Source organism: Urocitellus parryii, chromosome 8 (assembly GCF_045843805.1).
Source record: "Urocitellus parryii isolate mUroPar1 chromosome 8, mUroPar1.hap1, whole genome shotgun sequence".
NCBI classification, from domain to species: domain Eukaryota; kingdom Metazoa; phylum Chordata; class Mammalia; order Rodentia; family Sciuridae; genus Urocitellus; species Urocitellus parryii.
Genome location: NC_135538.1, coordinates 94802913 through 94826944, shown reverse-complemented (window position 1 = coordinate 94826944; position 24032 = coordinate 94802913). Strand labels below are relative to the sequence as shown.

Here is a 24032-nt window from a genome sequence, read left to right as displayed (position 1 = left end):
TTTTGTAGTTCAGAACACCATCATCTTTTCCCTAAATTATCAGTTTAACCTCTTAAGTAGGTCTCTTTCTTTCATTTTAATCCTTCCCATGACTCACACTCTGTTCAGATAGCAGTCATTTAAAAATAATAGTATAGCTGGGCACAGTTGCTTATCTCAGTGACGCTGGAGACTGAGACAAAAGAATTGTAAGTTTGAGGTCAGCCTCAGCAACTTAGTGAGGCCCTAAGCAACTTAGTGAGATCTTATCTTAAAATAAAAAACTAAAAGAGCTGGAGATGTGGCTCAGCAATAAACTCCCCTTGGGGTCAATCCCATTTTTAAAAAAAATACAGTGTAAATCAAATCCAATTTTAGCCTTCCCCTAAAACCTCTGCTTAGGCTCCTTACCTCTCCAACCTTGTCCCCTCTAATATACTCCCTGCCACTGCCCTCTGTCGGCTTTCTTTCTTTTCCTCCAACCCACCAGCTGTTTTCTTCTTAGAGCCTTGCCTTAACTGCTCTTACCTCTGCTTGGGATCCTCTTGTTTCAGGTTTTCTTTCCAGTTTTCATTTAAATGTCACTTCTTCAGAGAGACCATAACTGACCACCCAATTGAAAGTATAAATCTGTCCATTCTTAGCACTGCCTCCATTTTATTTTCCTCATGGATTTATCATAGATTGCTGCCTGATGTGTCCTTATTTCCAGTTTATTATCTGTCTCACCCCATAAATATAAACTTCATGAAAGCATGTTTTTTTTTTCCTTATTTTTGTTTATGGATGGATCCCATCTGCCTGTGGATATGTTGTAGGTCCTCAGTATTTTAGAAAGAATAGACAAGTTCTAGTAAAAAAAAAAAATCAAATGCTAGAGAAGATGCAGGGATTTCCAGAAAATCACGAGCTTATTTTAGAAAAGAGAATGTGCTGTTAGATCAGTGATTGATAGGTAGTCAAAATCACGACTGGATATTTTAAAAAAGCACACACCTTGAGGCTTCAGTCTGTAGGTCTGATGGCACCTGGAATCCATAATTCTAAAACATTCCATTGGCAAATACGATACACATATTTGTTTAAAGACCAGAACCTGAGAGGGAGAGCTATGTGTATTCATGTAGAAAATTTTTGACTCATGATTGAGTGTTGTTGATTAGAAGCTTATAGAATTTTAAATTTCCAGGAAGCTTTATATATAATCTTTACTTCAGAGGCCAGTGAAATAAACTAGTTGTTCCAAAGTGGTGTGCTCAAGGTGATCATTTTGGAGTGTGAGAAGGAAATACATAGTCCAATGCATATATTTTAGATCCCTACCCTTTCACTCTTTTGTCGGGGGGTAGGCATGTTTTAAATACATAATATATGGTAATCCTTTATGTAATTTATAAATGCACATGTACTGGGCACTGTGCTCAAAACACTTTATTAATGAGAATGTGAGGTGCAAAGCAGGTGGAGATCACTATTCTAATTGGGATAGGCTATTTATTGGTAACAAATAACCCTCAGACTTCAGGGACCTATGAAAAGGCTTATTTCTTGCTCACGTTCTGTGACTCCTGTTGTCCAGCTACAGCCCTGCTGTGTCATTTTGATATTGGGATTCAGGTTGATGGATTAACCTTTATATGTTGGAACATTTTCAGTTGCTGTGGCGGAAGGAGAGGAGAGAACTGGGTAAACCATAGGTTGCCGCAGTCTGGCTGGGCACAATTCAGGAGCCACTTGTCAAAAGAAACAAACTTTATTTTTAAAACTACAAACGCCAAACAAAACAGCTCCTCAGGAAAAACCCTCAGAGCCCAACTGCCACCACCGGCTTCCACCAGCCTCTCCCACACACCAACCACCACCTCCCACAATCCTCCTGCTCTTGAGGCCGATTGGCTAGGTCGTGTGGGCGGAGCCAAAGAAGTCCCCCAATGAGCAGTTCCGTAGTCTGAAGGGCAGGGAAACAGCCCAATGAACATGACCTCAGAGGAGCCAATCAGCTAGATGTTGCTGGGGCCACTGTGAGCCAATCATCAGCTGGCAGTCTGAAGGGCAGGGAAACAGCCCAATGAACATGACTGCAGAGGAGCCAATCAGCTAGATGTTGCTGGGGCCACTGTGAGCCAATCATCAGCTGGCAGTCTGAAGGGCAGGGAAACAGCCCAATGAACATCACCGAAGAGGAGCCAATCAGCTAGATGTTGCTGGGGCCACTGTGAGCCAATCATCAGCCGGCAGCTGGAAGTTTGCTGGCAGCTGGAAGTTTGCTGGGGCCCCTTTGGCTGTGGCTCTCAACAATAGGTTCACAAAACTTTTGTTTGGGAGTGACATATGTTGCTTCTGTTCAAATTTCACTGGCCAAAAAATTTGCATGACTATACCTGAGTTGAGCACATAGGGAATGTATGATCTTCCCTGGGTGAGGGACTCTGCCTGGGGTGAGGAGCAATGCAATCTACTCAGATAGCCTATTTCTATTTACTGTGCAGAATGTTTGCCTTCTTGATCCCCTGTCAGTGTTTCTGGCAATGACATTGTTTTCCAAATTCCTTATTTGATGAAGAATATGAAAAATGAAAAGATACACATAGTCAGAATCCTTCATTCTGTTAGCAATTATTTTGTAAATCCTTCATTCTATTAGCAATTATTTTCTAAAACAAAATAATTATAAAATATTGAAATGTAACTTTACTAAAGCATTTAAAACTCAGTGTGTTTTTGCTTGACAAAAATGTTATACCATTATATGGATACTGTTGGAATGTTCTGTACTGACTCTTGAGTAGGTGAATGTGGACAGAAGGATTGATGTGTGGGGAATTGTGAGCAGTCGTGGCAAAAGCAGGACTTCAGATGTCAAATGTTCAGGGTCTTTGTCGTTCAAAAGTAGTTAAGAGGAAAGTTTTGCATCCTTGGAATAGCAAAATAAGCCACTCAAATAATGTGATTCCATTTACCTCTTTTCAGGAAGATGTTTGTTTTGTGAAGCATAATACACATTGATTGTGAGATGCTGCAGTGATAACTTAGCTTGTTTTTATCCACTATTTTGAATACCCCGTAAAGACCAGGTCTGGTGTTAGTTTAACTAAGAAGATGACAAATTTGTAGAAGCTGGATTTGTTGCAGTAAATGTTTCAGTTTGTTACCTACTAAAAAAGCCTGGAAAACAGAAACTAATCAAAATGTACATTACAGATAATAATAAAAATATTTATCATTTATTAAGGGAATGCTATTTGATAGACCTATGGTGGATACTTTACATACTGTATTTTATTTAATCCTGACAAAAAACTACATGAAATATATATTAGTTTCTTCATTTTACCAATAAGAAACTGTAGCATGAAGAGGTTAACTGACTTATTTAAAATTTAAAGGCAGGATGCTGTGACTTTAAAGATGATATACTTTCTACTCTATTCCTTTACTTTTATAATTGTTCTACTATCTGTTTTGCTGACATGTGATTCTCTGTTAGTAGAATCAGGAAGACATTTAATCTTGTCTTGTTCGTTCAAAGGGTGAGTATATTTTAGGCATGAATCTAGGAGAACCTGAGCAAATGAAATATGTTCATATTTTCTCCAGTAGTTTTTAAGGAGAAAATAGGAGAAAAGAGAACATTCAAGAATATTTTAGAAATTTGGAATAATCAAGTTGATAGCATTTTAATTAGTAAAGTTTCAGATGGCCATTCTGCATTTTTCCATGAGAATTTTCTTACTTTGGCCGCTTAAATTTTGGTTATAACTAACTAGATGAATGAAGATTTGGAATGTATGTGACAAAAGGATGAACTTTTTAATTCACCAAGGAAAGACATAATATTTACTCACAGGCTATAATGTAAGGAATGACGTGAATTTTAGATCAGATGTGAGTGATATGTAGTATACTTGGTTATTTTGGGAACATATTGAAATTCCTTAGAGTTTCAAACACATTGAATTTCTCAGAATTTTATTCATAATTTTTAATCTAAGCAAGACTATATAACTTTTTTTCCCTTCCTTTTTTGGGAGGTAGATTTCAGTGATAGGGAATCTTATTATATTCTTTCATAACCTACTGTATTTTTATTTAAGTTCCTGAGGTTTTGTTTGCTTTTTAAAAATTGTCTTTTTCTAAGACAGAAGCCTTGAACACATAAAGTCTCTTGAAACTAGAGTGTTCTGTTTTATGGCAGTTGCATTGTGTACTTCCCTAGTATTTACTTGGTAAGTGGATTAATTGCTTAGAAATAATCATGGTTTTGTTAATACAAATGTTTGAAATCAGGGAAAGATACTATGTTATACTAGGTACTTATTGATGTAGGATTTGTTTAGTTAGAACCTAAAATATTATTAGGGCAAACATCTGTATGTTCAAAGATACTGATACCAATTTTTTTTTTTTTGATGCTGTAACAAGTGGTTTAAAATGGCCATAATCGGTTAACACACTTGGCCTTAACTTAAAACATGAAGATTCTTTTTCTTTTGCTCTATCTCCCAGATTATTTTCTTCCTTTGTCAACTGCTATTTGAAAATTCTAGCTTGGTTTAAAAATTGGTTCTATAACATAGCTACCTCCTCTTAGATATTCTCTGCAGTGTGTGTCTGGTTGTATATTTGAGTTTCAAAGGATTTCCTGTATGGAATGCAAACTAGGAGGTAAATAGTCAATTAAGTAGAGAAGTTACTGTCAACAGAGACATATGTAAACAAAGCAAATGCTGAAGTAAAATAATCTGATGTTAGTTCTTAGAGAAATATTTGCTATTGCTAAACCTTAATTTAAACACTCCAGAATGAGTGGTGATTATATGTAATCTGTGTACTGACACCTTTTAAGTTTTATCTATAAGAGTTTTCATGGCCTCTAGTTGTATTACATTTTTAGTTTCTGATTTTTTTATCTTATTCATTACCAAAAGAACGGGAGGTAAAAAATTTCAGTTGATGATCTTGCCTTTGATTGTTTTTGATGTTACAAATTTTTGCAGTTCTCTTGCAAAGTTATCTCTCCTTTTTTTTTTTTAAATTTGGAGACTGCATGGCATAGTGGGCTTTAGTGTCAGAAATACTTTGATTAGTAATCCAGTTTGATTTTATTCATATTAATTAGCTGTAAAGCTAAGATAATATGTACCTCAAAGGGTAGGATTAGATGAGATAGTATAAGTTGATAGGATTAGATGAGCTAGTACAAGTAAAATGGTTAAGGATAGTAACTAGCAGGTAGTATGCGTAGATTTCAACCTCCTTTGGCCTTGAATCTGCAGATTGACACACCCAAACTCCTCCTAGGTGCTCTATTTCAACTTAACAAATAACAATGGTGAGAAACATTTTGAACCAACACACAGTGGTGAGACAGCTTATCAGCCAACCAGCTGTTCTGTTGCTATGGCATTGCTATCATTCTTTCCATGTACTGTTTGTGTAGTTTCTTACCTATTATTTTTTTTCTTTCTCATGACTCTGCTTTTGGGAAAAAAGCACAGAAAGAACAGGGATGAAGAGGTGGTTGGCTGAGTGGTCAGTGCATTCATCCAGAATTGTTTTTTTTTTCTTTTTTCCTTTGAAGGAAGGTTTTTGCTTTTAGAAAATACTTTAAAAATCAGTTTTCCATTGGATTTTTATTCTCTGTACAAACGCACAGAAAGAATTCCTTAGTTAAGTGACAAGAAACATAATCTTAGACTCAATAGGTTTGGACAATACAGAAATTATTAGGTAGATATGACAGTAATGTCAGTATCTTACTGGATTTAAGTTGGTAACCAGGGTCTTTAATTTTGAGCCAATAAAACAATTTTTAAAATATGCAAGAATGTATCAATTAGAAATTGAAATAATATATAACAACATCCAGATCATGAAATATCTAAGGGACAATTTAATATAATATGTATGCATATAAAGGAAAGTAATATTTATAATCCCTTTTCTTAGGTAGTTGTATTTTATTGTGGACTTTTCCCTATGCATAAGCTCATACACATACATAGACACTTTCTTTCTCTCTCTTAAAGATTTTATTTATTTATTTTTGGTGGGTGCTGAACCCATCCAGGATCCAGGATCCGTACATACTAGGAAAGCATTCTATGCTAGAGCTATATCCCCAGCACCCCAAAGATTTATTTTAATTTACCTTCATCTAATTACCTTTACCTAACAATATTTCATGAATATCTGTGATAGTAATTATAAATCTTCTTAATTTTAGACATAATTTTTTTGGCTGCATAATATTCCATTGTAACACAATTCATTTACTTTTATTTTGTTTTTTAACCTTTTAAAAAATTATTAAGTATACTGCATGTCCATAAAATTACATAAAACAAAAACACTAGTCTGGTTTATGGCAGTCACTTTTTTACTTTTTCCCCTTTTTAGTTGACTATTTGAGTATTCATTCCTAAACAATACAGTTTTCCTAATTGAAACAAAGTTTTATATAAATGGAATAATTCAGTATGTTTTATTTTGTGTCTGTATTATTCTGTCTAATGTATTTTCAAGATTTATGTGTATTATGTGAGGTTGTAGTTTATTTTTGTCATTATGCTTTATTCCACACTATGAATATACCATATTCATTCTGCTTTTGATGTATATTTGGGTCCCAACTTCTTGGCTCTTGTGTATAATGTTGTTCCATGGTTATATGACTAATGCTTCTTCATGTCATATCTGATATGTATATTTTTCTAGGGCTTTTATCTGAGAACTGCAACATCCCCATCACTTGGAAACTTGTTAGAAATGGAAATTTCCAGGACCCACCCTAGACTTTATGGGTCAAAAACTCCAGGAAGATGCCCAGCAATTTTATGTTGTTATAAGCTTTCTGGATGATTCTCATGATTGTTGCAGTTTTAATTCTATTGTTCTAAAGCAGAGGCTAGCAAAATATGGCCCACTGTTTTTACATAGTCCACAGAGAATGGTGTTCATATTTTTAAGCAGTTGAAAGAAAAATTAAAAGACGAATAACATTTCTTGACTTAAATTATGTGAAACATAACTTTCAGAGTCTATCAATAAAGTTTTATTGTAACATAACTGTGTTCATTTGTTTGTGTATTGACTATGGCTATTTTCTTGCTGCAGTGGCAAGCTATTGCTTGTGACAGAGACTGTTACAGCTCACAAAACTTAAGACATTAACTATTTGGCCTTTTCTAATAAGTTTGCTATCTCTGCTTCAGAACATGTGCTTAGAATTAAAATTGCCAGGTTAAAGGGTATGTTTACCTCTGAATCCTGAGATAATGTCAAATTTCTAAAGTGGTTATACTAATTTACACCCTTATCAGAAGGAAGGGCCTGATAGTTCTTATTGCTTTATATTCTCAGCTGTATTATCTGAGTTAAGTCCAGCTGTCTTGGTGGGTTGGTAGTATGGTCTTTGTTGTGTTACTTTGCCCTCAAAATTGAATATGAAAAATTTCAAACACAGAAAAGTTATAAAATTCTCTAAAAGTGAAAATCTACATCCTACCTTCTACAATTTACTTTTTACTTTAATATTTGTTTTATCATATCTTATCCATCCTGTTCTCAACCTCAGTCCATTTTAGGGTAAGTTGTAGAAACTAGTATACTTCCCATGAAATACTACAACATGCATTTCATTAATCAGAGTTCCACATTTAGCATTCTCTTTATTTAAGATAATATTTACATACTGTCAAGTGTACAAATCTTAAATATATCTATTTATGAGTTCTGAAATGAATGAACTTGTACAACTCAAACTTACCAAGATACAGAACATGACCATTACCCCACAAAGTATCCTACTGTTCCATTTGTAGAGCAGATTTAGTAAATATAAAAGTGGGCTTTAAATGGCATAGCTTTCGTGTTGGTCTGGCAATTCTGCATGAACAAAGAGAACTTTGATGCTTTTTTTATCTACCAAGTCTAAATTACCCAATCCATTTTTGATTCCATTGAGTTTCACTTTTGCTCCTGAAATTTTTATTTCTTTTGACAAGTTTTTTCTTTCTCTTTGTCTTTTTTTTTTAAAAAAAAACAAATCACTTTTTACAGTTTCATCTTCATACAGTTATCATTGGCTTTGTTTTTTATTTCTTCACACATAGTAGCATAGTTATTTACATGTCTTACATAAATAACTATCTTTTTTATAAATCTTTTTTTCTTTAGTTTTGCTCATGAAGTGTAGTTTTATTATGTGCCTTGTTATAAAATACAATGTGCTTGACATTGTCTTTCAAAATTTATTTGTGGGAATGCTTTGGGGCATACTATAAAGGTACTTTCCCCTAGAGAGGATTTGAATTTGTTTCTGCCAGGTGCTTGGGACATTTGAATTGGGGATCACCTTAAAACAAGTTGAAGGCTTGAGCTGTGACCCACAGCATTTGAATAGGAGTCTCTTGTTAGATACTCTACTTTGTATGAGCCCTATTTTGTAGAGCAACCTTCTGTGCTGTTTAAAAGACATTTTTAAATTTTATCAGGTTTTTCTATAAGTGTTTGACCTAAATAATTTAGTTGCTTCACTGAAACAGCAAGTTCAGCTGTGATACATTGAATCAGATACTTCTTATTGGACATTTAGTTTTTTTCCTTATTATTATAAATAACACAGTAAATGAAGAAACATTCCTATTTATATACTTGTCCTGTTATTAAGATTAATCTGAAAAATCAAATCATTAGGGTCTTCTTTTTAAAAGACTTTTTGATTTGTATTGCTAATATGCCATGCACAAAGATTGTTCCAATACTGACTGGGTTCAATGGCACACACCTGTAATCCCAGTGGCTTGGGAGGCTGAGGCAGAAGCATCGCAAATTCAAAGCCAGCCTCAGCAACTTAGTAAGGCCTTAAGCAACTCAGTGAGACCCTGTCTCTAATAAAATATAAAAAAGGGCTTCGGATGTGGCTTTGTGGATAAATGCCCTTGGGTTCAATCCCCTGAACCCACCCCCAACAAAAAAAGTTAGGGTTAGATTGTTTCAATACTGTATATACTAAATCTTTCTAACTTTTGCAATTTTAATTGCTAAATTATTTTTACACATATAATATAATGTTGGCTGTGTTTTACTGTTTTTGGGTTACTTACTGCTACTTACTGAGAGGAACTCAGATGTCAGATGATGTAACTTAATTCCCTCAATTTTTCATTTATGTTTCATCTTTATTTACAGATTTTTCTGGGTATTGAAGTTTGAGGTTTTTGTTTAGTCAGATTTATCCATCTTTTCTTTCTTGAAGCTATAAGAAGTCTCAGATGATAGATTTGTAGTTATTCCTAGAAAAAATAGTGTTTCAAGTTTGGATTATCTAATGTGACTAGAAAACTGAGAAATAGTTAAACCACTGTTAACCTCATATAGGCATTTTAACAAACTACCATAACACTTGAATTGAAATAATGCTCATTTTTAGTGTATATTAATCCGAGCTTTTATTATAGTCCCTTTTCTCTTATTGTAATACTTTCTGTTTCTTTGCTGTTGTTCTTCTGATGATGTACATCTTCTGAAATTGGCAGAGAAAAAATTTAAAGATTACTGAATTTAGATTTCTTTCATGTTTTGCCTTCATTAGTGACAATGTTGATTTTATAATCATATTACAAATGATTTAAAATATTCGGATATTACATTTTTTATAAAAGTATAGGATTTTACTAGAATAGGAGAACATTTTTTTGCAACTGAAAAAGGCTTAATTTTTAAAAATGGTATAAAATATGTTTCCTTTTAGATAAGCGATGAAGAGAAGAGTCTTCGAGAAGATGAAATTATTGCCTCTTCACCAAGTTTAAGTGGGGTTCAGTTGGAGACGGAGTCAGTTTATAAAGTATGTAAATATTTAAAATATGTTCTAGGATTTGTTAAATATGTTACTTTGAGCTTTATGCATGTTTAATTCGTACATTTTGTGTAGCCCCTTGTCACCACCTCTACTCCCTTTCCTGCACAGATCTTGTCTTCACTGCACTAAGGCTGTGCCAGCATTCACCACTAGGCCGTCATCTTACACAGATATCCTATTAATTGATGGAGCTCAGTCACCCATGACAAGCCAATCTTTTAAAAGAATGAGCTTCTTGCATTGCTTGGGCTCCTATATCCACAGAGCTCCTCCCTCTGTAGGATACCCTCATCTCCCATTTGGCTCCAACACTGTTTAAATCGCTGCCTTACATGGAAGCCCTCTTCACTGGTTTGGGCTTTGACACCATGCTTCCTTGTATGGTCTCTACTGCATTCTACTTGGACTGTGACACTGTAAGCCTACCTGGTCTCCTTCTGTTGAGAGCCACAGCCGAAGGGGCCCCAGCAAACTTCCAGCTGCCAGCAAACTTCCAGCTGCCAGCAAACTTCCATCTGCCTACTCAGATTTCTTCTTCCTGTGCTAGGTCCCTTTGACTTTTCCAACTTCTCAGCATAGATACCCACTGTGTTTGAACCCACCAAATAGCTTTTGGATTGAATAGATCTGAAGGGAAAGAAGAGAGAGCTGAAATTCAGTTTAAAATTTGATAACTCCAACTCCACAATTCCCTTTGAAAATAATGTGCTGATTATCATTGAAAGTGCTAGTAGTTTAAAACCCTGCCTCTGCATTAGCTCTCTATTCCAGCCTCCCCATTTCCATATGTTGGCATCATTTAGTCAGCCTTTCACACTGGGAGTATGGGGATCAATAGTCCTCCCACACCATATATTTCTCATTATTCTGCCTTCATATCATCTTATACTTTAGCTTGGACATTTTTATTTCCACTGTGACCACCTTAATAAGCTTGAATCATGGATTGTTATTGCTAAAGAACCTCTAAGTATCATTTAGCTCCTCCCTTTCTCCGCTCTCCCAGTTTCACAGATCTGAATGCTGAATTTGAGAATCATTTATAAGATTAACAAATAAATCTCATCACTAGGAGACTAGACAAGATTCTAGACTTGGATTAGAATTTTTGTTTCCAAACTTTTGTGTCCTTTTCTTGCCTGTGTTATTGCACTAAACCTTCTTACCTGTTCCTTTCCTGTGTCCTGTTGAGTTGAACCACTTGTTTGATGTAATATCATACATGGTGCCACTATGTAGAGCTGTTTGGCTTTTTATGTATCTGTCTCTTGCTGTCCTCAATTATGTGATGAACTCCTTGAGGACAACAGTTGTAATAATAGCTTTTGATACATGTACCAATTTCTATCTGGTTAAAAAACATGTGACCTGTTTGTAGTGTGAGGCGTCATCAGATATACAGAATTGTAGGCATATAGATTTCACTCTTCTAGAACGTGGGTGAGTAACATGTTTGGGGATCAATTTTCAGCTAACTTTTTGTCTGATTATAAAAAGGAGAAAAATGATGTTGGACAGTGAGGATGATTTTCACAATTAGCTAATATAATATTTTGCTTATTTATTAAAATTTCAGTATAGTTCATAGGACCTAAAAATGTAAGTCGAGTATTATTTTTAAGTAGTTATGACAAATATTTATTTTATTAACTAAACTGAATGCTTATTATATCCATTTCTTATTGTGAAGATTAGCTTTTCCAATGTATTTCTCCAGAGAAAAAATGGAAACATAGCTGAAGAAATTTTAAATTACTTTGCTTACAAGTAATTTTCAGTGCTGAATCTGTTGTATATAATTTAGGATTTTTTTTGGGGGGGTGCAGAATAAAATGTGGGATATATCATGTGAGGTGAATGTAACATGCTGAGAGACCTCAAGTGTGGAGTTTGAAATCCTGGGCATTATAATTTTTAATGATAGGTTATGAATAAAAGAAAGCATTCTAATTTACCTCTTATTGTTGATATTATTTTTTGAGGCATTTACTCTGAAATAATTTTATTTTTACATTGCTATTTTAATGCTAATTGTTTGGTTTTAAGGGACATAAATTCATCTTTCTGTTCTGGTTTATGTCTTTTGAGACTAATGAATTTCTTTGTTTAGACCTAATACTTGTAGTGACATGCACTGACTGTTTTTCCTTGTGTCACCCTGAATTCAGATCCCTTTTGCTGATGCTCTAGATTTATTCCGAGGAAGGAAAGTCTACTTGGAAGATGGCTTTGCTTATGTGCCACTTAAGGACATCGTGGCAATCATCCTGAATGAATTTAGAGCCAAACTGTCCAAGGCTTTGGCAGTAAGTATTTCACTTCATTTCTGTATTTGATGTGCTCACATTTTAAATCATGACACCCTTGGTAGTTTTGCTTTGTGTTTCTTTATGGAATAAATTAATTCAATTTTCATAATGCTGTTTAGATTGCCTATGATGTTGTACTGTTCATTCCAGAACTCCCAGGTTTTTTCTTATTACTACTGACAGTTGGTTTTCTTATTTTTTCTTCTATGAATACTGGCGGTGAGCTGATTAATTTCATGAGTGGCCTCTGGATTTCTTCAAGGTCATGGCTTTTTACCTTGATGATGGACTTCATATATAGCTCTTGGTGGATATAACCCCTAGATTTCTGTTTCAAATTAGTATTTTGTATCAGTGGAGGCAATATAAAAGATAGTTTTTTTTTGTTTATTTATTTGTAGTGCTGGGGATTGAACCCAGTGCCTTATGCATTCTAGGCAAGTACTCTACCAGTGAGCTATACCTCCAGGACTAGAAGGAAATCTTTATGTAATGTATTTAAAAAATTCTGCTATGTGCTAGTGCTGCGAAAACAGCCTGGTATAGGATGTAATCAGAGGTATCTATATAGAACAGATGATAGGATTAGTGTGTTGAAAGTAGTTTGTTGAAAGCATGATGCTTGAGGTGACATCTTAAAATTGTACACGTTATGCATTGTTATTATCTTTTAATGTAGGTCTAGTCTTTTTTGTTGTTTTTGTTCTTTGTTGTTGGTACTTAATGTGGAAGAGGCCTTCAGAGTATAAAGATGAGTCTTTTAAGCTGATTACTATGTAAACATATACTATGTTCTCCTTTTGAGTTAAAAATTGTATCATTTTCTGGTATAAATAACTTTTTTTATTGAGTCTCTGGGGTTGCCTAAACATGTGTCATTCAGTTACATCAGCATTTGGGAAGACTGAAATATTAACTTTATTTTTATTAAATGAGATAATTTATGAAAATACCTTGTAGATTTTAAACTGGTGTGTATGGTGTGTTTCTGATGTTTGTGTGTTTGTGTTTGTGGTATTGGGAATTGAACCCAGGGTGTTATGTATGCCAACAATCTCTACTACTGAGTACACTCTCACCCTTAATTAGGCATTTATTAATATTCCTTCTTGATCCCTAATTCTATATTACTTTTTTATCTTATTCTTAAACTTGTTCCTTATATATAATTTTTTCTCTTGTCTGAAATAGTAATTAGTACTATTTACAATCTATTTATAGATAAGAATAGTGTCTTTTACCATTGAGATCCTCTGTGGAGGACACGAATATTAGTCTATTATTCTTGGTTTTGCCTGTTTTCTTTTTGTTGACCTTTTGGATAGCACTTCTTTGGGTAAATCAGCCATATACTTTTCAAGACAGTAGCTAAATGTCATCTACTAAATGCCAATAGTGGCCCCTAGTCTCCATGACAATCATAGATATCACTATGCATCTCAGAAAGCTTCTGGAGTTACTTTTAGGCCAAGTATTGTGACTTCTCCCTCAATATTTGGTCCATGTATGTAACACAGTGTAGTTCTGGCCGAATAATATGAGAAGTTGTTTGGGGCTTCTGAAAGAAAATCTTATTGCTAAAAAAATGGGCACATGTGATGAAATAGTCCTTTTTCCCCTTCTGGATAGTATTATAACTGAATGTGATACCTATAACAGCTGTAGCCATCTTGAGATAAGGCAGATGACGATTGAGGACAGCCCAGTTTGCAAGACAGACTTGTAGAAGCTGAGTTCTTTTCATTGCATTCTGCCAGATGCCATGATTCTGATTTAGTCTAGTTCTGATTGATTTTGTCAAAATTTATGTGCTCATCCTATTGTTCATAGGTATTTGGATCTTCTTTTCTTTTTCCTTTTGGTTATTACTAATTCTGCTGCTCTGAATATTCTACTACATCTCTTGGTAATCACGTTTCTACTGGCTATGTGCCTTGGAGTGAAACTATGGGTCATAGAGTACATGACTGTTTAGTTTTAGTGGATGCAGATTTACTTTAAATGAATTTGTCCTGATTAATGATGGGTTGTGCAGAGTTCTGACCTAAGTGTCCTGTCTTGATTGAGGGACAGAGACCTGCTGTCTTAGGCAGTGCTTGGCTTTCTCCTGTGTGTCAGGGCCAGGCCTCATTAAGAGGAAGTCCAGAGAACCCTTTGCCTTATCGTGCAGGAGAATGGATGGAATATATTGCTTGGGAACCTGTCCTGACAACTGTGGAAGGGAACATAAAAGAGGAAAAGGAGTTCCTTTTAGAGCTGTTGATTCAGTAGAAATCTAAACCTGTTGCTATGGTCTCTATATTACTGTCCTTTCCAGTGAGGGAGGTTTTGACCTTGGAGTATGTAATTGAAAAATTTTAGCTTTATAAATGGAAATAGTCTTGTAGGATGAGAAAAGGTGCCCTAAAGTAGATTTAAAAGGTATTTTTAATTCATGGTAGAGGACGAAATAAATGGTTTTGGGGGAAGTTGTAAATTGATTGAAGAGTTTTACCTCAGGTGATTTCTGAAAACTTGTTCTTAACCTGGATCATGTGATTTTTTTATAATATAACTAATCTGGCTTTTAAATTGCTTTAGGACTGGTAAAATTTTGACAGTACCTTCTCCTTTGATATGAACTCTTTCCTTACCCTATGGACCCATATAATTCAACTATGGCCCTGCTTCCTCTGGACACCCTCCAAGATTGTGCTAAGTGTGTTTCCTTTGCGCTCTGAATGCCACCAAACTATGATGAGATCATTCTCATTATGTGTTTTTCTCCTCAACTAAAATGCAAGCTCCTAGTTCAGTTTTTCTTTCTATTGTAACATCTGGCACATGGGGTTAGTGCTCAGTGAAATTCTATTGAACTGATGATAGACACTATGAGAATACAGTCCTCATGGGTTCATAGTTTATTGTTGATGCGTTATGTCATTTGATCCTCATTACAAGTTTCTGTGATAGACAGGTATTGTAATCTGCATTATACAGACAAGGATAATGTAGCTCAAAGAGGCTAAGTCTTTTGTCCCAGTTTCTGTTGGTTAGTAATTGCTGGAGCCCTGACTCGATCGTAGATTTTTTGTTTATAATTTTTAGGGCTTCTTGATGACAACTGTGTTTGTGTAAGTCATATAATTAGAGGATTTAGATACTCAAACTCTGAGAAAATATTGAAAGGTGCAGTTTCAAAGCAGGCAAAAAGGTTGAATTTGGATTTATGACACACTAGATTGGTAACCAGGTAGGGAAACAGTGAGAGAAAAGTATTTCTTTGCTTCACCTAACAATTTTAGAAGATGTAGCCAGTTTTTTCATTTAGTGATTTAGTTTTTAAATGACTATTTATGTTGTTCAACTGTATATCATGTACTAGGGATATAGTACTTAAGATAGATGCTGTTTCTTCTATTGTAAAGCTTATTTTCTAGTTGAAAGTAGACAATTATCAAAGAAATAAATAATAACAATATTATATAGGACATGAAAGAGTCAGCTGAATAGATACAGAGAAAAGTGCATTTGAGGCAGGGAAAAACCATTGATGGAAAAGTTCCAAGAGGGATCCTTGCCTTTTTTTTTTTTGAAAGAAGAAAGAAGGCCAGTTTGCTGCAACATGGTGCCCTAGAGGGGAGGGATGCAAGGTCAGACTACAGTGGCTGGATATAGGACTTTGTAGGACTTTCAATAAACCAGGGTAAAGAGTTCGGTTTTTTTTAGCTTAATGTAGTAGAAAGTCATTAGATGCTTTTGAGTAAGGGAGTGATAGGATCTGATTTCTATTTTAAATAGATTACTGTGCTGGTGCTTCAAAACCACTTTGGAGGTTAAAGAAAGAATGGAAGCAGAAAGACTGGGTTGGAAGTAATCTGGATGGTGGCTTGGAATGAATGACTGCTAATAACCACTGAGAAGTCAATGGATTGTAGTTATGTTTATGAAGTGTTGTTGACGTGGTGGACTGGTGTGAGACAAAAAAGAAGAATCAGAAATAATGGTGGTGATGATGGCTTTAAACTCTATAACAACTTAATATTTGCCAAGTGCTGTTCTAAATGATTTACATGAATTAAGATGTTTAGTGTGTATAGTAGCCCCTATGGTGGGTGCTACTCTCTTCTCTTTGAGGTTTATCATATCCTTGCACAGGTGTGATGAATAGAGGCAGAATTTATGCAGCTGGGTCTCAGAGGCTGTTCCTTATTACTGTGTTATAGGGACTAAACTTTTTGGCTTGAATAATTGATTACAGGGTGATACCAATATGTGGAAGGTGCTCTCAATTTATTTTTTTGTGAGGAAAATGCATAAAATCAAGATATCTATTCTAACCATGTTAATCTGGAGGTGTTATTAGTTTTCCAAATGGAAAAGGCAAGAAAGAAGCTGAATTTTGGATCCTAGATTCCTGGGAAAGAGAATGTGAAGCTATGAGATTGTGTGAAACCACATAGGAAGAGCATGATATTATCTTTTGGATCTTAAATGTTCTCCAAAAGCTCATGTGTTCTACTATGCAGTAGAATACTGAAACTTATTCTTCCTATCTTAAGTTTAATTTTATACCCATTGACTAATTTCTTCTTATCCCTTCTTTCTCCTTCCCAGTTTTTGGCACTCTGGGGGAGTGATGGAGCATTATGGGGGAGTGATGGAATCTTAGGAGGTAGATTCTAATTTGAGAAAATAGGTCATTGGATGCATGCTCTTGAAGAGTGTATTGGGACCCTGGTTCTTTCCTCTCTCTATATTCTTCTTAGCTGCCATGAGGTGATTAACTTTGTTCTACATATGTTCCCCACCTTGATGTTCTGCCTTGGTACAGGCCCAAAATGATGGGCCAAGTGACCATGGACTGAAATCTCTGAAACATTTCCTCTTCTTAAGTTGTTTTCTCAGGCATCTTGTCACAGTAATGAAAATCTGACACACACAGTATGTCAGTGGAGAAGAGAGGTGGGTCTACAACTGAGTTTGAGTTTTTATATGCCTTCATACTAATGTCACTAAGCTTTGTCTGTTTTTAGAAAATAGTACAGATCCTTAAATTGTAGCTGATTTTTTTTTAAGGGAAACTTTCTCTTTTCCTCACATAACATTACAAATTTCACTTTCTGTTTATGAGATTCTTCATTAGAGTATAGAGGTAACAAGTTAAAAACTAGACTTTTGCCAAGTATGGTGGCACATACTTATTGTTTCAGTTACTTAGGAGCCTGAAGTAGGAGGTCATTTGAGCCCAGGAGTTCAAGGACAGCCTTGGCAATATAGTGAGACTCCCATCTCAAAACAACAACAAAAACAACGAACCACAGACTTTAAGCAAATATATTTATACTTGTAAAAAATTGTTTTTAACTTATATGTAATTTTATATATTTATCAGGCACAGGATGATGTTTTAATTCATCTAATATATCCCAGGCTTTTGCCCTTTTTAAATTTAAATTGGATTATTTTGGGAATTTTCTTGCTATAGAGTTTGAGTTTCTTGTATGTTCTAGATTTTAACTCTTATCAGATATATGGTTTGTAAATATATATATTTTTTTCATTCTGTAGGTTGTCTGTTGATTGTTTTCTTCATTGTGCAAAAACTTTAAATGAATTAGTTCATTTGTTTTGCAGGGCTGGGTATTGAATCCAGGGCCTTGTGAATACCAGGCAGGAGCTGGGTTATGTCTGAGTTATGTCTCCAGCCCCTGTTGTGCAAAGGGTTTGATGTAATCCTGTTTGTCTATTTTTAGTTTTGTTGCCTGTGCTTTTGAGATATTATCCACAAAATTTTTGTCCAGGCCATTTCCATTGGAGCATATCTCTTATGTTTTCTTCTAGTAGCTTCATAGTTTCAAGTCTTACATTTAAGCCTTTAATCCGTTTTTAGTTGACTTATATATATGGCGAGGTAGACGGATCATGTAGATATCGAAAGAACCATATTGAGAAATTCCGAGGGAATGAATTGACAGGCAAGTAAGTGATTCTTGGAGTTGCAGTAAAAGCAAGGATTTTCTATTTTTTTGAGAAGGATTTCCTTTTTCACATTCTAAAAGTTCTAGTTAATTCTGTGATTTACCAAGTATTTGTTGCTTTGGAAAAATATGCTCTGTAGGTACTTGATCAAGTAATTTTTATTTCTAAAGAGATTTGAATCCTCTTAAGTCTTTTATCCTCTTATTAAAAGCAGTGTTCAGTTTAGTTCCTTAAACTGTGAGTGAATATAATAGTCTTTTTTTTCTTTTTTCTTTTTTGGTGCCTGAGATTGAACTCAGAGTTTCGTGCATGCTGAGCACATGCTATACCCCTGACCTATACTGCATGCATAACATCCCCTGCCCTTAGCAGTTTATTATTAATTCTCCTGAATGCTTGCTTATTTTTGATTAATATAGGAGTTTCTGTATCTTATTTTTGTCTACCTAGTTGACTCCTTGTCTAACTACTTGAGTTTTTGTTGCTTAGTGTATTTTTTTCTAGAATTATTTCCTGATTATTTCATGTCACTTTAAAATGGATTGCTATGAACCAGTGTTGCAGCTGATTAATAATCAATAGGCAAGTAGTAGGTAACACCTTTACTTCCTCCATTAATGTCAGGCACCATTTCTTCTCATGTTAATGATCTGTAAGGAAATGCAATTAAAAGCTATGAAATCAATAGAAGAGAATTCATTTTAGAAGAAAAAAAATGAACATCTTTGCTTTGGATGTTGACTGACTATGCTAAGCTGAACTTGGTCATTGTTCTGTTTGTGAGATATTGGTTTTAAAGTTCTATATAAGGTCCACTAAACAATTGGCTGTCCATTCAATAAATTTCGTAGCAGATATCAGGTTTATTGCATAGTGGCCAGGTAATTTTGGGAAATGGAAAAGAGGTTGGTCCTCAAGAAATCTCTCTTCTAAAGGGAGCTAAGATGTACATAAAGAACTCAGTGAATATGTAGAAAGAGAGGAGTGGCCGGAAAGGAGTTATCACTTAATCCCAGCAAATTTTGAGACAAGATAGAATTGATGCTGGCTTCAAATGATTTGGCTATAGGAAATGAACAGCTTGCAGAGAGTAGTAGGAGTAAAAAGTTAGTTGCTGGAAAGCTTGGGCTTTGTTTTGGAAATGATTAGTGGTGTGTCTGTGAAGAATGGTAGGAAATCAAGTTGTAACAGTAGTTATACCAAGCCAATGAGTTTTAGTTTTAGTGTGTTTCCTTCATTGAAAAAAATCAATGATTTATATGAAGGTGCTTTGAGAATTCCAAAGTGCTGTATATATTAGGTGTTCATTTGAAGGGGCTGCTTCATGAGAAGAAAAATATTTTAAGAGGTTCTGATTTTTCCTTTTATTTCTCTCTATGGTGCTTTGCACAGTAATGTATTTTGTAATTATGGAAATTACTTGAGACAAGAATTTTAATGATTGCCTCATTTCAAGTTCTGTCTGCTTTCTGGCTGCCAGCAAATATTAATATATAGGCATAGAAGTTTTAGAGCAGGAAAGGATTTTAGAGTTGTATGGTAATCATTTGTGTACAGTCTTACCCTTTTCCTTGACAAGTAGAATGCAAACTTTAGGTTTGTAGATATTGTCTTAGTTCATGCTCCTATAACAAGTGACTTGACCATAAACTGGAAGATACAACCACAAATACTTATTTCTTTGTTCTGGAGGCTGGAAGACCCAAGACCAAGGTACTGGCAGATCTAGAATCTGGTAAGGGCTTACCTGTTTTGCGGGTGGCTGTCTTCTCTTTGTGTCCTCACATGGCAGAGAGCAGAGAGAAAGGGTGAAAATTCTCTTTATGTCTTTTTGAAAAGGACACAAATGTCTGGTGTGGTGGTGCACACTTGTTATCCCAATGACTTGGGTGGCTGAAGTAGGAAGATTGAAAGTTGGAGGTCAGCCTCAGCAATTTAGAGAGACCCTGTCTCAAAAATAGAAAAGACTGGGGATGTAGCTCAGTGGTAAAGCACCTGACTTCAATCTCTAGTACCCAAACTAACTAACTAACTAACTAAATAAAATAAAATTTCACTAAGTCCATTCATGAGGTCTCCACTTTTTTTTTTTAATGGCCTAATTATCTTCCAAGGGCTAATGGATATGCTCGCTTGTCCTGTCATGTATTGTAATGATTAGTACCCTGCTTTCTGTTATAAGAGGCTCTGTATAAAATTTGCCAATCCAGCTAATTAGTGAAGGACTCAGGTCCTCCAGTATGTCTCCTGTAACTCCTTGAGTTCTGTGCTCTTTATGCTATGGTTTTGTTATAGTTGGTTGCTTCTCCCTAGGTCCAATCCAATACCTCTCCGCTGTACTGCTTTCTGATATTTGCCTTCAGGCAGCTATATCTGTTGCATATTTTAAATTGAAGCAGTTACAGGGTACAGTTGTGCCATATTCCACTAAATTATCTCTGATACCTAGTGTATACTCCCTGGTGAAGAGTAAGTAGGTGCTCAGGATTTGAGGAATTATTGTGTAAGAACTGCACGTTGGCATTCGTCTGATTTGTTGAGAAAACAGGTTACACATCAGTGTACTGTTTATAAAAGGAAAAAGCATAGTACCCAATAATATATGCCAAGCGCTGTATATGCAGAATATTTCTGAAATCTCAATTGCAAAAGTTTATGACCTCAGAATACTTCTGAAGAACTACTTAGGTTGGTCTTAGTAGTTACAATGGTTACTCTTTTGACAGTTTTTCTCTGGAGTATGTATGGCTTGAATGTTTTATTTTGCTTTGAAACAACATTGTAGCATAAACCAGGTTTAAACTCCTGCTACATTGAGAATAACAGCTTTCTTCTTCATGGTTGAACTCTCCAGAGTAATCCTTCAGTAACTACTTTTGTGTTCACCTTTGTGATCCCCCCTTAACAAAAAAGATAAGACCCCCGCTTCTGTTGTTTTCCAGATCATTTATCATATTTAAGAATTGTAATTTCCCATTTTAAAACCTCAGCCTACATAGACTAGAAAATACTTAACAGTTTTACATATTATTTATGCTCTTTTTTTTTTTTAAACCTTCATTGACTCCGGGATGCACTGAGACACAGATTTTATCCCTATTGCCTATTTGTGATGAGAAAATAGCAGATTCCGTTGCTAGGAAACAGCTGAATACTGAAATAGTTTTGTGAGGGGGTACTTGTAAATTCAGTTCTTTGACAGTTCTACTCACATAGAGCAAAAATTTATTCGGTTACTACAAAGAAAGATGTATCACCTGTTAGTTTTCCAATTTAAAAATTTTGCACAGGGGGAGCTAGGAATGTGAAAAATGTTGCAGGATTGATTAAGTGTTGAGAGTATATTTTTAACAGTGACTGGACATTGAAAAGTAATGATTATGTACAAATATGTCTTTGAGTTTCAGTTTTGTTCAAGTTTTCTGATTCATCATTAATGAGAAAAGGTGAGAGAAAACTAGAGAAATGCACACATATGTACATAGGAGACATGGGAACTTCAAAGTAAAATTCTGTATTGATTAAACTGGTTTTTTCTCGTAGAAATAGGATTGGTCCTATTTTACCCCATGTTTGCAGTTTTGTCTATGGTGTTTAATAATTACATTCCAGAGAGAGAATACATATTAAAGTATTGGTTATTCTCAGTTTGGCTTTCCTTTTTAATTTATAGACATTTGATTTTTTCATAATTGTAAGGTGTTTAGAAAAAAGAATTTTATTCAAGTTCAATTTGGTAACTTTTCTTGAGTATTTACTATGTGTCAGGTGACAAAATTGGGAACACATATTTGATTAAGCTTTAGGGTGCTCACAAGGTGTGAGAAGATATAGCCATGGAGGAGAGATGTCAATGGTTGTCATATGTTGTGGGCAATAAAAAGAGAGGTGTGTACCAGGTAGAGAGGAAGTACAAAATAGACAGTGGTGAACTTGATCTGAGAGTTGCACAGAGAGCCTCCAAGAGTCAGCTTTGACCTGGGTTTTGCAAGGCTCTTTGTTAGATCTAAGCAATCTCTTGACCTTGGCTTTTTGTGGAGTTACGGAGTAGGGACCAAGACCACTTGTTATTTTTCTTTATTTTTAAATTCTCTCCTTGTTTATATTGTTGGCTAGTAATACGCCTTGGCATTTATCTTTCTACCCGCTCCGTTTAGTCAGGTGAGTGCAGTTCATGTACCAGTTTCTAATTTGGTACCTTCAAATTTTACTGCTTGTCTATTTAATTGCATGTATACATTTAGGAATTTGTCATCGAGTGCAGAATCTATCTTCTGATTTATATGCATTGAGAAAGTCTCAGAAATAAAAATCCTATTAAGGCTTTATGTCTTTATCCAAGTGACAGAAATTTGTGAACTTATGTAGGCAGCCTTATATGTTAAAGTTGAACTGATGTAGAAAAAAAGTATCTGAAATGTTCTCGAGAGTAACGTGTGATTTTAAACTAAAAATAAAAACAAACAATGAAAATTGTCTAAGATCAGTTGATACTGGAAATAATGAAGTAATAATAGAACTGAGAATAATCCAATGTGGAGGCTTGATTTTGCTTAATATTTATAGAGGCACCATGTAGAAGTAAATGATTTATGAAATTTTTTGTTTTGTATAAATCTTTTTATTTTTTATAGTTTTATTTTTATGATTGTTTTAAAATGTGTTATGAGTTTCATGTGTTCATTTTAAGATAGAAACCTATAGCATATAAGATTTTAGAAATATTATGGAAAATACTTAAACTCTGGTTTAAAAAATTATGATTGTATTTTATAAACTATGTTTTCTTCATATACAAGATTATAGTTGTTGAGTTGCAAAACAGCCAGGTGAACAATGTCAATGAGCTTACCAAATTGAAGTGTGAATGGGGTAATGATCTAGAAAATAGAGAGTTGTACCTGGAAGAAGATATACAAGACAGATTACTTGCTCATCAATTTGAAACAGAATAGTAGGCAAGATTGGTAACTGGAATATTATCTTCTATAACTGTTCCATCAAAAATCCACAGTTATCACATTGACTATTAAGGGATAAAATAATAGAAAACAGTAATATTTAATCTTTGAGGAAAAAACAAACTAATATAGCTTTGGATTTTGACAGGGCAGCTATAATCCTTAAGAAGAAGAATGACAATTTGCATTTATAGTCTTTTCTTCCAAGTAGCTTAAAGCTTTATAAATACATTTTCATTAACCCTTTAGACTACTCTTGAGATTCATTTAAAGTAATAAGAAGGAAATCATGTCTATTTTTTGAAGATGACTAAAAAAAACTACATAATCAAAGTCAGAAATTATATCTTCTCCTTGATGACTCCAGTGTTTTCTTTGTTATTCCTAAATACTTTGGCTAAGGAATTTATTTATCATTCAGCAAATGTTTGTCAGTTGCATACTGTGGCTTAGTTCTGAAGCATACACACACACATACACACACACACACACACACACACACAGGTGAGGGGATATGAATTTGAAATGGCATTTTTCTTCTTTAGTTTTATGTGGTGTTGAATTATTCTTTTGAGGTCTGGAGACTCTGAAATTTACTGATTTTAACTGAAGAATTGGCTTACTGGTTGATGGCAGAAGAAATTGCTAGTATTTTTAATAAGTACATATTATATGTCAGATGCTACTGAGTTTATTATATGGATGGCCAATTTAATTCTGTGAGCAACATTATGAAATGATTGTTTGCATGACTTTTACAGATAAGTAAACTGTGCAAGGATAAGTAACCTGTCCAAGGTCACAGTTTAGTTGCGGAGCTAGGATTCTAGGCCATTGCACCCGAACCCATGGTTTCTCTGCTCACGATCCTTAATGATATGTCTTCTTCTATGTGGGAAGTTGGCATCCAGTAAGATTCCTTGTTTTTTTTTTTTTTGGTGATCAATGTTGGGGAGT

At 34.8% G+C, this 24032-nt stretch overlaps 1 protein-coding gene across 1 annotated transcript in view; it reads left to right on the top strand.

Annotated features, from left to right (window-relative positions):
• The window catches only part of Prim2 (DNA primase subunit 2), a 256410-nt gene that overhangs the window by 39208 nt on the left and 193170 nt on the right, over positions 1 to 24032 (top strand). The window contains exons 6-7 of the mRNA XM_026398949.2: positions 9734 to 9829; positions 12013 to 12150. Of these exons, the coding sequence (XP_026254734.1) occupies positions 9734 to 9829; positions 12013 to 12150 (234 nt within the window). The remainder of the gene's footprint in view (positions 1 to 9733; positions 9830 to 12012; positions 12151 to 24032) is intronic.